Raw genomic sequence first — 22,133 nt, 5'->3', positions numbered from 1 at the left:
AGTAGGATGACAGGACAATATTAAAGAAAAAACAATTCTGGCCCTTGTTAACATGGTAAGGAAGACTATATTCAAGACTATGGCAATAAAAATATTCAAAAGGGGAGCGATTACGCTCAAATTAGAATTCAGAGACAGCTGTGCATTTACAGCCAATGAGCAGAGTGAGAGGAGTCAGTTCGTAGGAAGTTACTGAGAAAATCAAGGGTAGCAGCGTTCTTGCCTAGCTGACTTGGCAAAATTCGTGCTAATGGCAAGTCAAGTTAGACATCATAGGTGGGGAATGGAGAACTTGGTCATAGCAAGTCAAGGGATTCTCTGTGAACTACTTAGTGGGATTCTTACTGAAACTAGTCTTGATAAGAATAAACACAGAAATCCAAAGTCAAAGCCTAGTAGAGAAGAAGGCTCAGAAGGGTCTATCTAAAGTCTACGTGGAAAGAGATTCTTTGCCAGCAACCAGACGAGAACGTACACTAGGAGAAATAAACCTAGTAGTGTTGCAAATATGTGACAACTTCACTGAAGGGGATGGGGGAAAAAGGTACTAACCTAAGTGACTTTGGAGAATACATTTTTGGCTGGATAATATAAAGCTAAGGGGGAAAAGAGCTATTCATAAATACCATACTCTAGTTGGTAAATTTGTTTCTTTCAGGGGCACTGTAATGCAGGTTAACAATTCTGAAATTAATTTATGTGTATAATACAATTGAACAAATAAGCAAATATAACTAAAGAGAGCCACATTTCTTACTGTTAGAGAAAAAGTTATACATAAGCAGTGCAGGGAATGCTAGAAAGAATCCTATAGTTTTGGATTAGAAATGGTGATATCAGTGTGAATTAATGTGAATTAATTAATGTGTATGATGTGAATTAATGTTCATATACATCATACACAATTGTATAATGCATTCACATTATATGTGTGTGTATGTGTGTGTGTGTGTGTACTTGGACTAGGGTATATGCATATATTTCCTAGCTCTGTCTTCTGAGATGTCCTAGATGCATGACACCCCAGTTAGAAACAGCACCCTTAGTGTCTACATATCGGCTTCTAATAGAAAGAACCAGGGCTCCATGGAGGAGTGGCTAACTCTAGAGCTGAGTAATGAAAGATGAGCTTAGAGTGTCTCTTTGTGCTGATGTGTAGGTAGAGCTTTCAAGAGAGAGCTAAGTACATGTCAACAGGACAGAGGAACCAACCTATGAAAGATCCCAATGGTCAAAGTTGGGACAATTTGAGCACAAGATAAATAGCAGTGGTACTAGGTTATGACTAAGAGAATACAATGAATCTCTGTGAGTCCAGACTGTCATAGGTAAATGACTAAATAAATAAATGGGGTGGGAGGGAGACAAACCTTTCTTACAAAAGAATTCCACTTAATAAATATGGAAAATATGAAGGAAATAGAAAATCACAATTAGAACTCCCAAGTAGGGGCACCTGGGTGGCTCAGTGGGTTAAGCCTCTGCCTTCAGCTCAGGTTATGATCTCTGGGTCCTGGGATCTAATGCCACATCGGCAGGGAGCCTGCTTCTCCCTCTCTCTCTCTGCCTACTTGTGATCGTGATATCTCAGATAAATAAATAAAATCTTAAAAAAAAAAAAGAACTCCCAAGTAATAATTCTTAAAAGCAACAAGCACTGATGAATGATAAAATCAGTGTGTAAAACTTTAAGGAGAAACAGGATAGGTGCATAAACCTTAATGAACCTCCTCCCAAATATTTAGTAATTGCTGTTGGTGGTTTTAACATATGTGTACAAATTCTTTGACATTCTTTTATCCAGAAAACAGTGTTTAATTCTCTTTCATTTGAGTGGGGCCTGGAGTAAGTAACTTACTTTTAAAGACTAGTATATGAAAAGGAAGAAAAGAGACAGTCTGCATTGGGAAAGCCTGGTAGACCCCACTGTAACCAAATAATCAAGGTTAATATTACTAGGAGTAAAACAGGGAACAATCCATATGTTTGAGTCTAGGACTAATTCTGTCCCATCAATGAAGCAAAGCCCTTCTGAGTATTCTACTCAGCGTCCTGTGAATCATAAGGTTTTCCAGTCTAGCTGATAGGAGAAGGCAGGCTCTGTAGGAGCCCTGAGTACTGTTTCCTCTAGTTTCTTAAGACGGTCTTTCTCCATCGACAGGCAGTTTCTTTACATGCACATGCTGATCAGTCCTCTATCAAAATCCTCAAAGGAAAAATTTCATGGATCATGGATCTCCAGAATTTTCTGAAGCTTTTTTCTTATCCTTGAACAACACAGGGATTAGGGCTGCTGAATCCTGTATAGTTGAAAATCCCTTTATTACTTCTGATTCCCAAATAACCTAATTATTAATAGCCTACTGTTGACCAGAAGTCTTACCCATAACATAGTCAACTAACCTATTTTGTATATGTTTTATAGACTGTATTCTTATAATAAAGTAAGCTGGAGAAAAGAAAATGTTAACAAATGTTAATAAAATCCCAATACTGGACTGTAAAAAAAACAAAACAAAAAAAGTCTGCATTTGAGCAGTGTTCCCAGTGGTCCCATGGATCTGCCTCTTGCTTCAGCAGTCTTTGGACAATTGACTGATGAATGGATGAAGAAGATGTGGTGTGTGTGTGAGTGTATATATATATATATATATATATATATATATATATATATATATGGAATATTAATCAACCATCAAAAAAATGAAATCTTGCCATTTGTAATGATGTGGATAGAACTAGAGTGTATTATGCTAATCAGAATAAGGCAGTCAGAGAAAGATAAATACCATATGATCTCACTCATCTGCGAAATTTAAAAAAAGAAAACAGATGAACATATAGGAAGGGGGAAAAAAAGGAGAGAGGGAAACAAACCATAAGAGACTCTTAACAATAGAGAACAAACTAGAGTTGATGGAGAGAGGTGAGTAGGCCAAATGGGCGAAGGGTATTATTAAGAGGGGCACTTGTGATGAGCACTGGTTTGGGTGCTGTCTGTAATGATGAATCACTGAATTCTATTCTAGAAACCAATATTACACTGGGTATCAACTCAAATTTAAATAAAAAAGGAAAAAAATTCCTCCTGTATCTTGAAAACAAATAAATACTCTAATATTTTCTTTTTAAAAAAATAGAAAACAGTGTTTAGACAGCATAGACCCTGGGACGCCCCTTCTTCCAGCACCTGACCACTCTCCAACCTCTCTTCCAGTCACAACCTTTGGGAACCACCATCTTCTGAGCCATCCTCTACCTTTTGGACCAGACAACACAATTTTTGAGCTTAGCTCTTTATTGCCAATCAACAGTGAGTTCCTAGATTGCTCATAACTAATGCACTGAGGTGGAGGCCACCCCTATCACCTGCTTGCTCAACCTCCATCTGCAAGACTAGGAGCGTCTGAAGCCCAGTGGCCCTAAAGGGGTCCCTCTCATGAGCCCCCGGTGTCAGGGCTTCTGTTGAGCCTCTCCCTGCAGCCACGAGGCAGATATCTAACCACCCTGGAACCTTCTTCCAAGCCATGGACCAAACAGAAAAAAAATTCTTTCAGGAAAAACAACAACAACAAAAATCCCTGTAAGTGGACTCACATAATTCAAACCCACATTGCTCAACAGTCAGTTGTAGTCTTTCCACACCTTCTAGCTCCCCATCCCTCCCTTCTCCCAAATTGGCCTCCTTAACTAAGGAGTTAGATAACTGAGCTCCACCTGGGATCCCCTTACCTGGGCCACACTCTAAAAACTCACAGTAAGCTGAAGCAGTCTGTTGGTTGCCTGTTTCACAGGGATCCTATCCTACATTGCTCATTCCAGCATCTTCAAAACTGTTGTTTTGTACATTCCATCTGATTGTTTCGTTGTTCCATACAGAAAAGATTTACTGAATCAGTGAGCCTGACACTTCACTTCACCACTGAAACTGACTGGACTCAACTTCTCACCAAGTGGGAAACTGATCTGTTATCTAACTCAATCTGGAATATGCTTGACTTCTGTCATCCAGAGCAACTATGACCAAGTTGGTTTAATTTTCGGGATTTAATGGTGATGTTAGACAGAAAAGACAGAGAAGGGGTTTCAAGAAAATTACTCTTCAAATTAAGGAAAGTCACCCATGCTCAAGCTCACGATGGGGTTCAAAGTCACCCACGCATACATCTCCTGTCCTGAATTCAGCAAAACCTTTGATCAATATACATTGGATTTTTCTTATTTTGAAAATAAGAACCAAAGGCAATCCATGTAGGTAGGATGAGGCCCAAGACCGCAAGCCATTCAATTATCATTACAACCGACAACATCACACAGTACTCGGCATGAAATTGGAGATAGGCCATAGCTGCACAAATGCCAGTCCTTGGTTTCTAATTGCCAGACACTTTTTAGAAGATGGTTTGGCACCAGGGCTGGTAACCCAGTTTTCCTTCAATCTTCACAAATAATGGCAGTTTGATCGTTAGCTTCTTCTTTCCATTTTCTCAGTTGTATCACATCACTCTTACTGCAAGCTACGTGCTTATCCAAAATCAGATTCACCCACTTGTCTGCCAAACGAGCTCCCCTTCAAAATTCCCTGGCACTAAAAACCATTTTTTTTTTCATCTTCCCAGAATTGAAGACTTGCATCAATCTCCACATATGTCTTCATTCATAATAGTGCAGCCTGACTTTAGCCCATTAGGATAGTACAATCCACACACACACACATCACATACATTAAACTGCTGACTTGGAAAGGCAAAATTCAAATATCAGCTAGCATTCAGTCAGGAACATTGGTACCAATCTGATCTCATTTAAAAGTCAGGCCTTCACAGCTCTATCAGTTAACTCTCCTTCTTTTACATAGTTGGTGTCTGGGTTTTCTTATTTAGGCTTGACCTCTCCAGGATTCGATGCATGCTTTTCCCAAGGTGAAGAGGGTGTTGATGCTACCAAATCATTGCATTCCAGGTAAAATCTCCTATTCCCTTCCTGGCTTTAGAGAACCCAGTCCTGCTGCTAGCACATGATCAGCATCCTGGCCAAGTCAACCCCAGTCCTATAACCACATGCCTTCAACCTATAACCACAGAGAGATAGAGATACAGAGAGAGAGACTAGAGGTAGAACCTTTTCCTTAAATACGCTATTGAGATCTCATTTCCACGTTCCTATAACACTGACCTATACAAGTAGAAGACACTATTGCTACAGCATAAATATGCAGGATTAGGCACATGGGTGAACTGGCCACAGGAAGGATAGAACAGACCCAAGTGCCGCCTAATCTTCTTATGTGTAATTCCCAGGATCTGTTCTTCACCCATGATTGTTCCCATAAGGAGATGTGATGCAGAAATTCCCACGTAGACTCTGGCATGTGGCTACAACTGTAATGGCCAAATCCAGAGCCTGCAGATAGTGGAGAATCCCAAACGGATTTTTCCAGTTCACACACTAAATTAAGAGGAACCCACGTGCTCTTGCTTGGCAGACAAGCAAGTCTCTACAATATGAATGTGAGACCTCCCTAAAAGCCATGCTAATTGGGTTGTGTAGTTCTTCCCTAGGGATGTGAGAATTACCAGATTAGATCCACAGACTCCAGAGCAACAGCCTGTAAACACTACATTGAGGCTGTTGGTCTCAGGTTAAGAAAGATCCTCTCTGGTGGAGAGGACTAGTAAACTCAAGTCTGGGAGGCCTTAGCTTAGGGAAACATGTGTTTGGGTTTTTGAACACTTGGCCTAATCATTTAACCAAAAATAAAACTCATGTTGATTTCAGGATGACGTGAAAGACATATTCTTATACTTAGCATGGGTTCTTCAGTGGGACATTAGACTCCTGTCCTAATGTCTTGCTCCCTAAAAGCAGGGAGATGAAGAGGTCATGAAGGGCCCTCAAAGCTTTTATTGCTTATCTCCTTCCTCACCCAGTCTGCTAGCAGTAGGGGACCCCACATGCAGAGAGAGCAGCTATGTTTCCATAATGGCAGCATAACAACCTTCTCACCCCTTGGTCTCCTGAAGAATATGATCTGCCTCAAGAAACCTTAAAGCTTTCAACTAACAGAATAAAAATGGTTTAGCGCTCACCATTCACTTGAGCGACAGTTTGTAATTCTTTATGTTGTACATGGTTATCAGCGATCAGGCATCATTGTGGAATATTGCAAATACAAGCTTCTGTTAGGCAGTGTCAGTGAAATGTTAACCAAGCCATAACTTGTGATGCCCTAAGGTAGATGTGATTTAGTCTCACCCTGTCACAAGGAAATATTTAGAAATCAAAATTGTAAATTCTACTAATTCAGGTAAGAACATTGGTCTGAGATAAGTCTAAATTCATGTTTAAGTGGAAACTCTGCTCTCTCTTTGCAGGAGCACACATACTAACATGAACACTTGACATTTTGGCTCATAACTTGTGTTTTAAGATTAATGGTGACTTGAGAGTTTTCTCTTAGGCACAGGTTAGTTGTTTTACATTTATGTACCCAAATGTCCCTAAATAAAAACACTATCTCTGAAGGCACATTAAAGCCCTTCCCTGACAACCATCCTTACTGCCACAATTATTTATTGAGCAATTACTATGTCCTAAGCCCCCTACGTATATCAGTCTGATTTTTAAAGTGCACAGAGATATATAATTACAAACCATACAGTTTAAGAAGATTGTAGGTTTTTTTTTTTTTATATTGATGCAAAAAGGGAAGGCATCCTTAAGAAGCTGAGAATCAAGCTGAGATTTGTATTGTGTGAAGACATTTAGTTAGGAAAGGAGGGGAACAGCATTCTGGGAAGAGAAAGAAACATACAAAAGTTTTGACATGTGGGGTAGCATTTTAGGAAAAGAAAGTACTACTTCCAAAAGTTTTGACATGCAGGATCTGGAAGGATACTGACTTTTCTGGCTCTCAGCAGGAGGGAGGTAACACAATATAAAGTTGAAACTGTATCTGAGTTGGAAGGAGGCAGAGCCTTGGCAGCCGTTGGCAGAATTTGATCTTTATCCAGAGAATTGAAATCACTTGCCTCCGTGTAGCTTAACCACCAGAACAGAGAACTAAGATGACTATCATCAACATGATTTAAATGTTCATTTTAGGAGATTCTCGCTCAGAAAGTTAAGGTCATAAATCAGTGAAACTTTACTGTTTGCTCTAGGAAATTCCTACCAACTAATTTATCTAGACAAACATTTGACTCATCTCTCCCATCATGACAAAATAGCGACCACCTGCAGAAACAGCTTGCTTATCACACTACAGTTTATTTATCAAGACTTACATCAAGACTCTCACCTTGCTGCGTCCACCAATCCTAAACTGTTCCATGATAAACTACGTCCCAATCAGTTTGCCTTGGAAGACCTGCCTTAAGCCACCTGAGCACAGACCAGAAGCTGGTAAATATCCTCCTCCAACTTCCTCCTTCTGAAACACCATTAATACCCTTTCAAGGCAGGGTTTCCTGTACTCAGCAGAGCTAAGAAACTTAGCTTTGCTTGACCAACAGGTTTTCTGAAGGTCTTTTTGCAGAGTTGGCAATTGCCAATCCTGAGAGCAAACAAAATGAGAGATAGGATAAGTTTCATGTTCTAATCTGGTTGCAGTTTAGTTAAGTAGATCAGACAAAGCCCAGAGCCCATGTGTGGTTGCAGCAAGGTGGTTATTACTATAGTCCAGAGGAGACGTGAAAGAAATTTGGAATTTGGACAAAACAATGAGATGGGATAAATGGGGGGGGGGGATCAGAGACATATCTTGGAGGTATTCCCAACAAGGTCTGCTAATAGATTGGGCAGAGGAGGTGGGAGAGAGGGAGACAAGGTATCAGACATGAATTACACATTTTGGTTTGTTACCCTAGATAGAAAGTGATGTCATTCGCTGAGATGGAACACAGGCAAAGAAACAGGTTTGAAAAGGAATGTAGGCTTGAGGTAGGAAATCATGAGTCAGTTTTGGGCACACTGAGTTTGAGTGAGACACCGAGGAGAGATATCAATTAGGCATCAGCACAGTGGTCCTGGATCTCACAAAGATCTGAAAACAAAGCAAGGACCAAATACTCAGAAAATATTTATTTTCACCTCAGCTGTGGTCCCTGTAAAATTTTCTTAGTATTTCTTAGTATTCCAAGCCAAAAGACCTTCTCTACAGCCCTCTAAGTTCAAAGGCAAGAAACAGACAGGAAAATTCCTATATTCTGATCTGAGAAAGGCACCAAGACAATATGATATAATTTTTGCCCTCTGAGACCAAGTTGGTTCTTGATGCTTTTGCTTGCCAAGTAGCTGTGGGATGCCAGGCCCAGTCAGATTGCTAGGACCCATCCAAGATGACTCTTTCTTGTCCGCTGTAGCTAGAGCAAAATGAAGAATGTTTATAGCCTGGGCTCTGGGGTGAGGTAGATTTATATTTGACTGTTGGATCGGCTACTCACTAGTTCGGTAATCTCAGGGAATTTTCTTACACTATTTGAGTCCAGGGTTCCTCACCTGAAAACGAGCCTAACAATAATTCCCACCATAATGACATTTCATGAGGACCGTGTGATGTACTAGCTGGCATAGCCCTTGGCAGGTGGTATGGACTGAGCGAATATTAGATATTGGTGAAATCATCCTTGGTTCTCCGCATGAGGGGTTTCTCAAACTTGTGGAATCCAGCCACAAGAATCACCACACCTGTAGGACTAGGACATTAAAGAAACAGGACACCTGCGTTATTTTTTCTAATTTTTACATACACTCTTCCCTCTGCGAGCTTTTATTTTCAGGGTCTGGGTAACCAGTGCTTCATTTAACCAGTCTCATCCCAGTAAAGAAAGAAGTAGAAAACAGAATGGAAGATAGAGAACGCTCACTTTTCCCCACATGTGAACCCAATTGAGCCTGGGGTTGTCTTTTGTGCTGTTAGGTGATTTTTCTCTGGTCAAGTGTTCCTTAACTGCTATTTGAATGGGCTCCCTAAAGCTAGGAATTTCCTAAAAAGGAAGTCTTTTTATGCATCCAGTTGATGAAGCGAGTGTAATCCAATTTTTCTTGAACTAAAACATACAAGATATCTAAGACAAATTTGAAAAAAAAAAATCTAACCATTTTATTTGTTGGAATGAGTCCCCACAAGATCAAGTTTACTCAAATGGTGTGTGATGGAAGTAGGGAGACATGAAATTGCTTCAGACTGGAATCAGGCCAATTCTAATTATGTTAGGTGAGTTCTGACCACTTTGGATTAAGAGCAATGAAGCCAGTCCTGCAGAGGTTAAATGGAATCTAAAAATTAAAAAAAAAAAGGGGGGGGGTTTCCAAGCTCAAAATTGGCTCTAATTGAGTTAAGGGGATTAAGACATTTCAGGTTATATCAACCCCTTTGCAGCTGGATTAGATAAATGTGAATGGGGCCAACCTGACTTGCTCAGCTAGAACCCGCCAGCCCAGATTCCAGTGTGAACAGAATTAAACTTCATGAACTTAGGTTAATTTCTGACTTGTCTGGAAAAATCATGTTTTCAGAACTGGTGTCACTCAATGCATGTGCCACAGTGACAAAAGCTACAAGTTGCCTGCCAGTAACCATTCTCCTGTTTTTCTTTACCATGAGCCGAACTACTCATATCTTGCTTTGAAAAAACTCACAAAAGGGTCACCTGGGTGGCTCAGTCAGTTAAGCATCTTCCTTCCGCTCAGGTCATGATCCCAGGGTCCTGGGGATGGAGCCCCACTTCAGGCTCCCTGTTCAGCAGAGAGCCTGCTTCTCTCTTTCTCCCCTGCTCATGTCCTCTCTGTCTCTCAAATAAGTAAAATCTTCTGCAAATGAAAAATCTCAGAAAAACAGACAAAAAAATTAAAAAAAAAATACTAAATTTCCCTTTCTTTCCTGAAGAGAAGTTATGGCCAATGAAGGGATGGTAGGTAGCTTCTGGGAAAGTTCCTTTTTATTTCTTGCTGCCTAAAATGCAGAGGAGATGGCAAGAGCCACTGTGCTCAGATGACACCCATGAGTAAGGTTTGATGATTGAATCCATCTTTAAGGATGGCAGAGCAAAAATATGGAAGGATCTGGGATCCCTGACAATAGTGGGGAGGTACCACCGTCTGTTACAAAAGCCATCAGCACCTTCCCAAATCTCCTCAACATTCAAGGCTTTGGTCACAAGCACCTGTATTCTCTGCTTGAGACCCTCTCCTAAGGTCGTGGAAGCATGATTAAGATGGTCAGGGAACTAATGCTCCTGGGATCAGCTCTCATCCAATTAATTCACCAATGTGCCAAATACACCTCCTCCTCATCCCTTAGATGGGACATCTCTGAAGTATGTTCTACATTCTTTCCCAGAGGTCGTGGGCAGGCTTGAGCCTCAGTCGTCACAGTATTAATTTACTCACTAGTGTTCACTATCCTGGTTTCCTTCCCTTCTGTCACTCCACTACCTCCCGAACAGTTTTCCTGGGACTACCAAGTGAACAGGATGTTTGCTCTCAAATCCTAGTCCGTGTCTGCTCTTGTGGTAACCAAATGAAAGACACCCTCTCCAGAATTTCTATGTTGGTAACTCTTTAGAACAGAGAAAAATAACCCCCTGCAAAGAAACCACAGTTAATTGGGTTTTCTGTTGTATGTTGCTACATCTCATCTTCTTTGATGAATTTGCAATGCGGTAATTCTTTAAGTTCAAATCCTTTCATGTTATAGATCTTTTTCTAATAAAGAACCGCTGTTAAAAATCAAAAGCCAAAAGAAGAATTTAAAAGTCTTTTGATCGAATAAAGTTCTCCTGACTTTTAGAAGAAATATTGAAAATTATATTTTAAATGCCTATATTTGGCAAATAAAATTTCAGTGAATAAATGGCCTCTACATTGCCAACTTTAAAGGGAATCTCATTTTTCACTAGACCCATCCCCAGCATTTGATATGGTTGGTCGCTCCCTCCTTCCCCCAAACTGTTTTGTTTTTACTTAGTCTGTGGGTGACCACTCTCTTGGTTCTTTCTCTGCCTCATTGGCTGATTCTTTGAAGTCTTCATTGCTAGTCCTCTCCATCTTGAGCTGAAGTCCCAGGGATCAGTCCTTGTCCTCCTTCTCCTTTATATCCATGGAACTCTCTGGATGATCTCATCCAATCCCATATTTTGAAATAACATCCTTATGTTGATGGCTGTCAAATTAATAACTTCAGCTTTAACTTCCCCCCTGAAATCAAGATTCAAACATAATTACTTACATTTAATCTGGCTGGCTGGTGGAGACAATTCAAATATTATATGACCCAAAATGAGTAAAACTACTTTTTGCAGTCCTTACCTCAGTGGATGGAATTCCTTTCTTATGGTTGCCCAGGGCAAAAGTATATGACACTCTCCTGAATTCCTCATTTCCTGGAGCACTATGCTTCTTCAGTCAACCCTGTCAACTCTGTGTTTATTTATTTATTTATTTAGAGAGAACACAAGCTGGGGCAAGGGGAGGAGTTGGGGAGAAGAAGAGAGAGAGAGAGAGAATCTTCAGCAAGCTCCATGCCCAGTGTGTGAGCTCAATATAGGGTTCTATCTTACAACCCTGAGATCATGACCTGAGTTGAAATCAAGAGTTGGAATCACAACCAGCTGAGCCACTCAGGTGCCCCTCAATTCTACATTTAAGTGTTTCTACAATTGGACCTCTTTTCATCACTTTCCTCACTGGGACTTTAGTATAAACAAACTGTCATCATTTTCTGCTTGAACTGTTGCAGTTGCCTCCCATTTGGTCTCCCTGAATCCATGCTCACTCATGGACACTCTATTCTCCAAATAGTAATCAGAATGATCCTTCTAAAATATAAGTTGAATCACATCAATATCTTGTTCAGGTTCTCCAGTGTATTTTTGTCTAAACCCAAGTCTCCACCCACAAGGCCCAGTGTATATACTTCCAGATACTTCTGACTTCATCATCTGCCCCTTATCCTGAGATTCCCTCTGCTCCAGCCTTGCTTGCCTTCATGTTGGGCCTTGAACATACCATGGATGCAGCTCCTCAACCCTTACACTTACCATAGCCTCTATTGGGAATGCCCTTCCTCCAGAAGCCCACATGGGTGTCCCACCACTGGCCTCCTTAATCTCCCCTCAAATGTCATCTCATTCAAAAGGCCTCACCCCAACCATTTTTCTCCAATGGCCCACCCCTCTCTCCTTTCCATCTTCTTTCCCTTTATTCTCCTTGATTTTTCTTCAAAATACTTATTGCCACATGACTTGTTACTACTTACTTGTGGATTGCCTACCTCAACTAGACTGAAAGCTTCCGAAGAGCAGGGACTTTGTCTCTTTCACTGCAGTTCCCCGGCACCTGGGTAACTTCCTAGGACACGGTGGGGACACCATCAATATGTTCAATGTGTGAATGAATTACGATTAACCTTTTATCAAAAAGCTATTCTTGACCATCCAAATACCTGATTGGGTGTGGTATAACTGGACATCTGAAGGAAAAAGAAAGGAATCTTCAAAGTGTCTGTTAACAGTTGTTCTCTTCATTCATTAAGAACTATCACGTCTCAAGAAGAGGCCCAATGGAAGCTGACATGTGTCTATTGGGTTCCTGAGGCTTTGCCAAGTGGAGGACGAAAAACTAAATAAGCAAATCCCTCCTTTGCGAAAACTGTTTTTTCAAGTTTTTTCAAGGTGTTACCTCAAAAATAGACAGCTCCCAACATGCTCCCTCGATTATTTAGCTAAAATGCCAAAGGAACTCAATTACTTCTAAAATGTATTGAGACAACCCCGTAATGAGATGACGAGAGAAGAAAAGTCAGTAACACGAAGCGTGTGTTAATGTTGCTTTTATTTCATGAAACCAGAATTGTTACAAACATCAATTTCAGGCACATTTTGTGTAGACATTAAAACCAAAAAGCAACAAGGTATGTAAAACAAATGCCCGCACAAACATTTATCACCAGAGAAGAAAGTAATTAAGAAAAAGATAAAAATATTCTTTGACCGATATAGATATGGAGAAACCACATACCCTAAAGTGAAAATATGGAATAAAAGCAAACAGTACACATGGGCTTTTTACTCTTCAAAATTTAATCAACAGAAGTTAATGATATCGTATGAAAAATTGTTGAATATGCTAGTCTAACACTTAAACACTCTTCCATCATTTGCCTTCCAAATCAGAGTTCTAATTAGATTCACAATCTTACCTTGTTGAACCCTGCATCCACACCTCTGAATTCTGTTTATTTCTTAGTCAAATAGAGTTCTCCAGAATTTCGGGAGTTCAGAGTTCTCTAGAGTTCTCCAGAAATCCAGGACCAGGATCAGAGATAGAATTACAATCATCCACTCCCAGGAGAAATGGAGGAGGTGTTCACACTGAAAGACCTCTAATTCTCAGATTCTCTGCCTAATATGAACGACTTAATTGTCTACACTGACGTTTCAAAGCTCGAGAAAGGGAATGTTGTATAACCCTGGACTTCATTCTGATTATTTCCTGTAAGCAGAGAACAAGATAAGAAATGGGCCCCTCACACTGAAGCAAGTACACAGAGACATCTACATCTACTGTCTATGCCAAGCTATGACAAAAGTGCTTTGGGAAATGAATTAGGACTATTGCTTTGATTGAAAGGGCCATGCTACAAAGTGTTTGCTTTTATCCTCACCTCTATTTTAGGTAATTTAGAACAGATAGTTAATTTTATCGTTTTTGAGAATAAATACTCAGCTGCATAAAAGATATATCTTTATAAAGTAAACATCTTAAATATTTCCTCCTTTTAAAAATAGTTTTGATAGACTTCTGATGCCCCTAAACATTCATGCTGCAGGTGTCACAGCCATATTTTCAGACACTGGCTCGGGAACTGCTGAAATAGTGGATATCTCTTTGCTGGTAAATATCAGAGCTATTACTCAGTCTTTGTAAGATTTCACTAAACCACCAGTTCTCAGATTTTACCTTGCCTCTGAATTACCTGGAAAGCGATTTAAAATATGCTGAATGGCACATGCAGTGTGTCTGATTCAGTAGGTCTGGGGCTGGGCTGAGAATTAATTTTTTAATGAATTCCCAGGCAATGTTGATGCTGCTTGTCTAGGGACTGACATTTTGAGAATCACTGCTTTCAGCTATTAATTCATATGTTCTTTAGACAGCAACAGAAGCTTAGAATCCAGGCCCTATGTGGTACTTACTAAACTCTCTTCAAGTCTGTGTCCTAAAGACAGTTCTTACGAAAATCCACTTTTCACTTCCTCCTTTAATAGCAAACAGTAGTGCCCACGCAGCTAATGGATCCTTCCCACTATTTGCTTAGCATTTCCTTTTCCCCACACCAGGCCAAGGCGTCTTTCCTATTTCTCCCCAGAAGGGCTATAGTCTCTTCTGTGTCCCCAGATGCCCTGGATCTGGAAGCCTCCTCAGGGCAGGACTCATGCCTCTGGGGAACCAAAAGCCACAGCTACATGTCTCTCCCCAGGAGGTCTATCTCATCCAGGAGGAAGTCCATGTCCTCCCGGCTCACTTGAGGGCTGATCACCACCTGGCGGAAGAAGTTGACCTTCCCCCGATGGGGCTGGTAGCCCAGCATCAGGCTTCCCTTCTTCATCATCCGCTCCTTAATGGCTGGGGCCACCTGCAGCGGGCGAGAGGAGGGAGACGGTGAAAGATCAGAGCACATTCCAGCGTCGTTCCACCGGTCACGTGATACCCACTGGCCTCCACTGGGATCTCACTCCCTTGCACACATCAAGGTCAATATTAATCATTATCTACTGAGAACTCACAGCATATGAAGACTGAGCCAAGGGCTTTAGATAAATTTAATTCATCTAATCTTCACAGTGACCTCGGGAAAGAGACAGAGATATCCCTATTCGTGAATGAAGAAATTGAAGTGCAAGTTGGAGATTAGACAGTCTGGGTCCCATGCTTGGGAAAGGTGAGTGAAAAGAGCCGGCAGCCTCACCGAGCACACACTCTGAAACCTAAACCATTATGCGGTGCTGTCTCCTTCTAAACAAATCAGGTGTCCTCGGGGGGCACAGTCGTGAAAGTGTCAAATGGTACATTCCCCAACTTTGAACTAAAAAATGCTCCAGTTCAGGTATCTTAAGTAAAGAAAATTAGTTTTGGGTGAGACAAAAACACAGATACAAAATAACAGCCTTCTGTTGGTAGTCTAACAAGAAAAACACTCATACTGATATTATGCGCAGTTCTATTTTGAAGACTAATAGTTTATTCGTTTATTAATAGGACACATGAAACAAAAATACTCTTTCATGAAGAGGTATAAAGGTTGGAATAAAATAAGAAGCCCGTATTTTAAAGATCTGCAGATAACCTGGGGAGATGGGACCTGATCATCCAAATGCACAAATTTCTCTAAAAGTTTGTTGTTTGAAGAAATTAGTCCAACTTAAGAACCACCTGGGAACATCAGTCTGTTTTCCTATCGGGATCGTGAACACCCAGGAACTAGGTTATAAACTTTTAAAATAGTGAAGCTGATCTTTGAAACACCAAGTTAAAAAAAATAGAGTGCACTCTTATGGGCTCGGAAAGGCAAGCAAAGATTTTCCATTTTCTTTTCAGTTTAACTCTTTCAAAATTTCTGTGCATGTTGTATGTGAACATAAGATGAGAATATCATGTATTTCTGTCCTCATCTTCTAAGAAAGATGAGACTTGGTTAATCCAGAAGGGAAGAATGCCTACATAAATAACATCAAGCATGGTGTGCTTTGAAATTCCTTAGGTCTGCGCCTGGGTGGCTCAGTGGGTTAAGCCTCTGCCTTCGGCTCAGGTCATGATCTCAGGGTCCTGGGATCGAGCCCCACATCGGGCTGTCTGCTCAGCAGGGAGCCTACTTCCCTCTCTCTCTCTGCCTGCCTCTCTGCCTACTTGTATCTCTGTCAAATAAATAAATAAAATCTTTAAAAAAAAAAAGAAAGAAAGAAAGAGAGAAAGAAAGAAAGAAAGAAAGAAAGAAAGAAAGAAAGAAATTCCCTAGGTGAGGGTAATACATCTCGGTTTCCACGAGCCTGTCTTGGGGCATGACCATGCCACACCTCTTCAGCCTTTAAGCATACCTATGTCTTGCCAGATACCCCCCTGAAAACAAGCCAAGCTACTTCATCAGACACTCAACATAATCTTGATTAGTTGCAAAGCTTATGGGAAAACTGGGTGTTTCAGACTTCTAGACGTTTGATGTGCTGGATTCAGTCACAGAGCCTGATTCTCAAGGGACGGGCAAGAATGATTTTAACCATGTACTTTTTCCCTTATGTGATAATTTTAGAACCTAAATTTTGCATAACACTGACTACACTGTGCCTACAACAGCAACAACAAACAGCCATTAAGCTCAACCACGTTGCCATTCTAGCAAAATATTAGAGTTCTCGCAGGGTATAATGAGACATAGAAAAGAAAATCCATGAGCATAAAAGAAAAAATATGTAGAAAAAGAAGATGAAGTTAGAAGTCAAGTTAACGAAAAAATACAGACCATGACATTCTATAGATTTCTGGAAGAATGTTACAAATTTTATTCTGAGCTCTTTAGAGGTGAGAAAAGCAAGGTTAAATAATTATCTCCAATCTGCTAGCAAGATTAGTGATAAGTGGTCCGTGGAAGCAAAAAGGAAGCAAATCGGTGAGTCTCTACATACCTAAGCTCCAGGAATATCTGTCTGTAACCCTTACATTTGAAGTTTCCAAGCATCTACTAAGTTTTCTTCCAAAGCTCTTTAATCAGGTATCATTTGTTACTGGAATCGTAAAAATCGAGTGAAATGATACAGGAGCAAATGAAAGGTGAGTGCAAAAAGAGAATGCTTTTCATAAAAATGAAGCTGAATTCTCTGAAAAGACTGGATAGCCGGGTACGACTAAACATGGCTGCACGTTGGGTGTGGGAAGAGAACTGGAAAAATTTCAGGCAGAATCCTGAGTCCAGACTGGTTCTGCACACAGATGGCCACAGAAGCCCTCAGCTTACAGAAACTCGGCCTGACAGGACAGATGATTCTGGAAGAGATTAGTTACCGCAAGCACAGGAGAGGCCCTTTGATCATCAGACCCCTACTCAAGAAAAACCTCACTTACTTTGGGAAAGCGTTTAGAAGTCCTCCCTTGCTGGAACAAGAAAAACAATAGCAACTTTCCACCGAGAGATGGGGAAATAAATGTGCGTAGATATATTTTAAGTTAAAATGTTTCAGTTAAGTGTGTGTTCCATTTTTTTCTAGGGCTGTTTGCTTTAACTGACCTCTCCTCATCACTGTGGGTGGGAGGTTCTGCTGTGAATATGGATGTGAAGAGCACATGTGCACTTACATATGTGTATATACACAATTTATATACATGTAATATACATGTAAAATACACACGTAATTTAAACTTTTAAGGCACCATTTGTTATGCCCTGCTCTTAAAATCTTCCTTTTTAAAAAAATTTTTTAAGGATTTTTAAAATTTATTTGACAGACAGAGATCATAAGTAGGCAGAGAGGCAGGCAGAGAGAGAGGAGGAAGCAGGCTCCCCACTGAGCAGAGAGGCCCATGTGGGGCTTGATCCCAGGACCCTGAGAGCATGACCTGAGTCAAATGCAGACACTTAACCAACTGAGCTACCCAGGTGCCCCTAAAATCTTTCTATTTAGTCACAAAGCAACGCGGAACCATGGTTTGACTTAGGCTCTGACAAAAGCACATTTAATTTTAATTCAAAGAAAAGCACGCTCTTGAAGGTAAACTGAAGATCTGAGAGAAAGACAGAAGAGTGCCATTGCCGATACATATAGGAAAACCCGGTTCGCGTAAGACAAATGTCTGGCCAGGAGAGTCGAAAACTATCCATTGTAGAGCTCACGAATTGAGGGTCTACAAACTTATTATTATTTTTTTTAATAAAAATTCCTTTCATATTCACCTCCATCTTCCTCTAGGTACGCAGGGTATAACCAGCTCTGGATTACAGATTTAAATTAAATTTAAATTAAATTTAAATTTAAAACAGGCAGGTGCTTCGCTCAAGTCTAATTTGCATTGTCTATTCCTGTTTCCTTTTCAATAACTCTATTCCCCCCTCCCCAAATGATATTTCCTGCCTTACCTTTGGAGACCATTAGAATCTTGATTCTGGCTCATTAAGTGTGAGAGGCTCACATGAGGCAATTATGAAAATCAAACTGTCAGCTTTGCATTTCTTGTAAGTAAACCAAAAATATGTTCTAATGGGAGTGAGAAAGGTAAAAGAGGACCCCTCGGACATTTTAATATAAAGATATTTGTGATCTTTAAAATCCTTGCTGTTGTAGAATATGCTTCCATGGCAAACATGTGTCATGGGAACCAAACTTCTAAACCAAAATTTTGCCACTGACTTTCAGAAATTATAAGTAAATGACCACATATCTATGGGACTCAGAGAACAGACTAAACAAGGTTTAGCAGGACAATACACATTTTATTTATGTATCCGTGAATATATAATTCATTGTTAGAGGTAATTATTCCTAGGCGAGAGAGGAAGACCTCTATAATCCGTAAATCCTACATGGGAAAACCAAGCCATAAACCACACCAGGGCTGATAGCCATTAAATCTCCATCACAAGTTACAACTGTTGTAGTTGTACTGGTTCTTGTTGTTAACAAATATGTTACCAACCCTTTACAATTTGCAGTGAACTTTCACATAGCCGATTCCCACGAACTCAGATTAAAGCTTGGTTGAAAGGAACCCACGCTTGCAATTTAAGGACCAAGAATGTTCTCATTAACAGCCAGCTTATCACATCTGCATCTAAAAAAAAAATTAAGCATTTTCTATTTCTAAAACTGCAGGCACAATCCAGTGCTGGGTAACCTGGTTATTCTCTTTTGCTGATCGAAACAGAGAAACAGTCCTAATCCGACAGAATGGACCATTCACAGGGGAGAGAAAATATGCACAAGCTAAATGTAAGTATCTGAATATCGCCCCTAAATGAAGCGTGCATGGAGGAAAGCAATTTGGCAGGAGTGAGATTGCTTTCCAGCTTTCAATTATTTTACTGCTGGTTTTCCTTCAAATTGTAAATCAAATTCTTTTCGCATGCCTCAGTGCCCTGGTCCCTGCATCTTAAGTGGGGGAAGATCCTGACATTTCTATTTGGTTGCACAGAAACTTAATCGACACATTTCTGTAGGATTGCTTCCCCCCCACCTTAAATTATGTTCCAGCGATGATTTAGTCATTTAAACAGAATTTTGTTGTCACACTCCTGCAGCATAAAATAGCATTTGATACTTACAAGTTGCTTAAACGCAACGGAAAACAAAACAAAATAAAATTCATTCTGGCCAAGTACGGTGATTTGATAACAAGTAACTGACCGGACACCAGCATAGCCTTTTCTGAAAACAAAATTTTAACATCCGTCAAATGAAATTTCTTCTTAAATATGTGTCAACATATTTAAGGTTGACAACAACACATTTCTTTTCAATATGCAGAGTGTTTCTCGAACTCTCTGAGAGGAAGTGTATTTTTACCAGTGCATTACAGAAATATTTTTGTGAGCTACAATAAAAGTGAACTATTGATTGAAAAGGAATTACTGAATAAAAATTAAACTAAAAAGAATAATTACAAGCTTATTTTTAGAAAATTTTAAATTTAGCAGTAAAGTTAATCTGTTAAATTGTCATAAAACTTTCTAAACAGTAGCTCTTGAGTTCCATATTTTTCTTATTGCAGACTGGTAATATTCAGTTTATGGGTCTGGAGACCACATTTCAAAGACCGCTGCTCTGTTTTAACTCCCATGGCTTCCTGTAGGTGCATATCATTTTAATTATGAATCTCGATGTTCTTGCATATTTTTTCACGCTTCTTGCCATGGTCTCCATACCACTTTGAATGGTGTCTTGTATTCCATCATACCACACTACCTTAGTTTACCTAAATCATTTCCCCATTGTTAAAGTTTGGACCTTCTACAGTTACAATGACATGTCAGTGAAACCATGGACCCAATCATGAAACCTCTAAATTAGAACTTCAAAAGTTAGTCCAGAGATGATAACAGTAAATGGTTCAAAATGGTCTAGACTTTAGGATCTATTTGCAACTTTTCCCATTATTTGCTGTGCAGGTGAAATCAAGTCCCATTTTCTTACCTGTCAAATATGGAACATCACAACACCTACGGGGTTGTGAAGACAAACCCATAACTAAAAGAGGGGATCCTTTTGCAACAAATTTGAGGGACAAACCCTGTCTAAGCATCTACTCTCACTCTAGCCTGCAATATCATTCAGAGCTTCTAATAAATCCAGACAGACTGTATCTTGCTAAATTATCCCATAAATCATGAACAAATCAATGCTCCTCCAACTCCAGATTTTAGAGCTGTCATCTCAATTTCAATTTAATTAATCTACATTTCATTTTCTCCAAGGAAGCAAAGATTCTTTGGAGGTAGGAGGCCAAACTCATAATAATTTGCAGATATTGTGGGTAGAGCATAGAGTGGGCAGGCAGGCTAATAAGCTGAAGAGTAAATTATGAGAGCTATATTGTAATTAGCATCTTGTTCTAAGATTATCTTGCTTAAGAGAAACTTATATCAAATGTAGAAAATGATCTATGATATAAGTTTCTCTTAAGCAAGATAATCTTAGAACAAGATGTTAATTACAATATAACTCTCTATGAAAAGTACTTTGAAAGAGTTTTACATTTTCCTATATCTACATTCCACTCATACTCCTTCAGTATTCTCCAGAATAGTTTATAGACATAGGAAGGCTATACATTTCCATGACTGGTCAAGCAAATAAACACTGAAAAAGGAATAAAATGTGGCTCAATGCAGCTGCTATACTTTACTGTTACTCTAGATCTAAGGGACAAAGCTCTCTTCTTTGAAGAGTCAGATAACTATTTCAGCCAACGATCTCTGTTGCAAATACTCACCTCTGTCATCGTAGCATTAAAGCAGCCCTAGACAATATATACACAAATGAGCAAGGCTGTGTTCTAATAAAACTTTATTTAAGGACAGTGACATTTAATATGTGATTTTCACATATCAAGAAATACTAAGCTGTTCTTGATTATTTTTCAACCACTGAAAAATGGTAAGCCCATTTAGAGCTCCTAGGCTATAAATAAGTAGGTAATAAGTTAGATTTGGTTTTGGGCATACTTATGGACTCCTTGGTTAAAGCAGACAGATACATTACAACATGTAGAATCTACCCCTTCAAGGGAAAAAGCACATAGAAAAGTTATGTTCATTGGCTTTTTTCAGAAATGCGCACAGTCTTCTTGACCCTCCTTTGCCAGCCGAGTGAGAAACCAGGACACAGACTGGCAGACAGTCACCGTGACTTTCTTCCAGCCATTATTTTTGAGCAATCACAAACAATAATTTGCTTTATACTTTCTTCCTAAATAATCTGGGTTCCAAATAATGTGGGTTCAAATATAAAGCTTTGCCAGTACTAATGTTATCCACTTATCAAAACTGATAGAACTATATACCTTAAGAGGTGAATTTTACCTGTGTGTAAATTTTGAAGTGAATAAACAAAGTCATTGAAAAAAGTAAAGGCAGGTCCAAGAGGATATGTAGCTACCAGAGATCAGGCAAATGCCTTTCGTTCCCAGAGCCCCAGTCCCCTCATCTTTAGGCAGGAGATGATAAAAGTATGGTACCCCTTCATACAATTAAATAAAATATGGATTATGATATTACAGATGCAGCCTGTAATGCTGTGAACAGATAGTACACAATGGAAATGAATTTTCTCATTCAGGAAAAGTTGAGAGCACCAACTCCAGAAAGGAAATGGAGCTCTCAGTTAGGATGTTTCCTTCCAGTTCTAATACTCACTTCATGCCCTAAAGCAGATCACTTCATTTCTCTGTGAGCCTGAAATAAGAAAGTTCACGGTAACCACTTTTAGGTGCAAAAGATAGAAAGCTATTTTGGATATAGTGGACTTGAATCTTTTCTTCACGGTATGGGTTTTTTTGAAGGCTCATTCAATCAAACATTTAAATGTACCCACCATCCTTGGGGCGCCTGGATGGCACATTCGGTTAAGCATCTGACGCTTGGGTTCAGC

The 22,133-nt window shown here is 39.8% G+C and overlaps 1 protein-coding gene across 1 annotated transcript in view; it reads right to left on the bottom strand.

Moving 5' to 3' along the window:
• Positions 1-12,826: 12,826 nt before the first annotated feature.
• The window catches only part of GADL1 (glutamate decarboxylase like 1), a 185,939-nt gene continuing 176,632 nt past the window's right edge, over positions 12,827-22,133 (bottom strand). The window contains exon 15 of the mRNA XM_059387957.1: positions 12,827-14,638. Coding sequence (XP_059243940.1) covers positions 14,465-14,638 — 174 coding nt within the window. The 3' untranslated portion in view covers positions 12,827-14,464. The remainder of the gene's footprint in view (positions 14,639-22,133) is intronic.

Source organism: Mustela nigripes, chromosome 2 (assembly GCF_022355385.1).
Source record: "Mustela nigripes isolate SB6536 chromosome 2, MUSNIG.SB6536, whole genome shotgun sequence".
Taxonomy (NCBI): domain Eukaryota; kingdom Metazoa; phylum Chordata; class Mammalia; order Carnivora; family Mustelidae; genus Mustela; species Mustela nigripes.
This window is presented reverse-complemented; position numbering and strand designations above follow the sequence as displayed.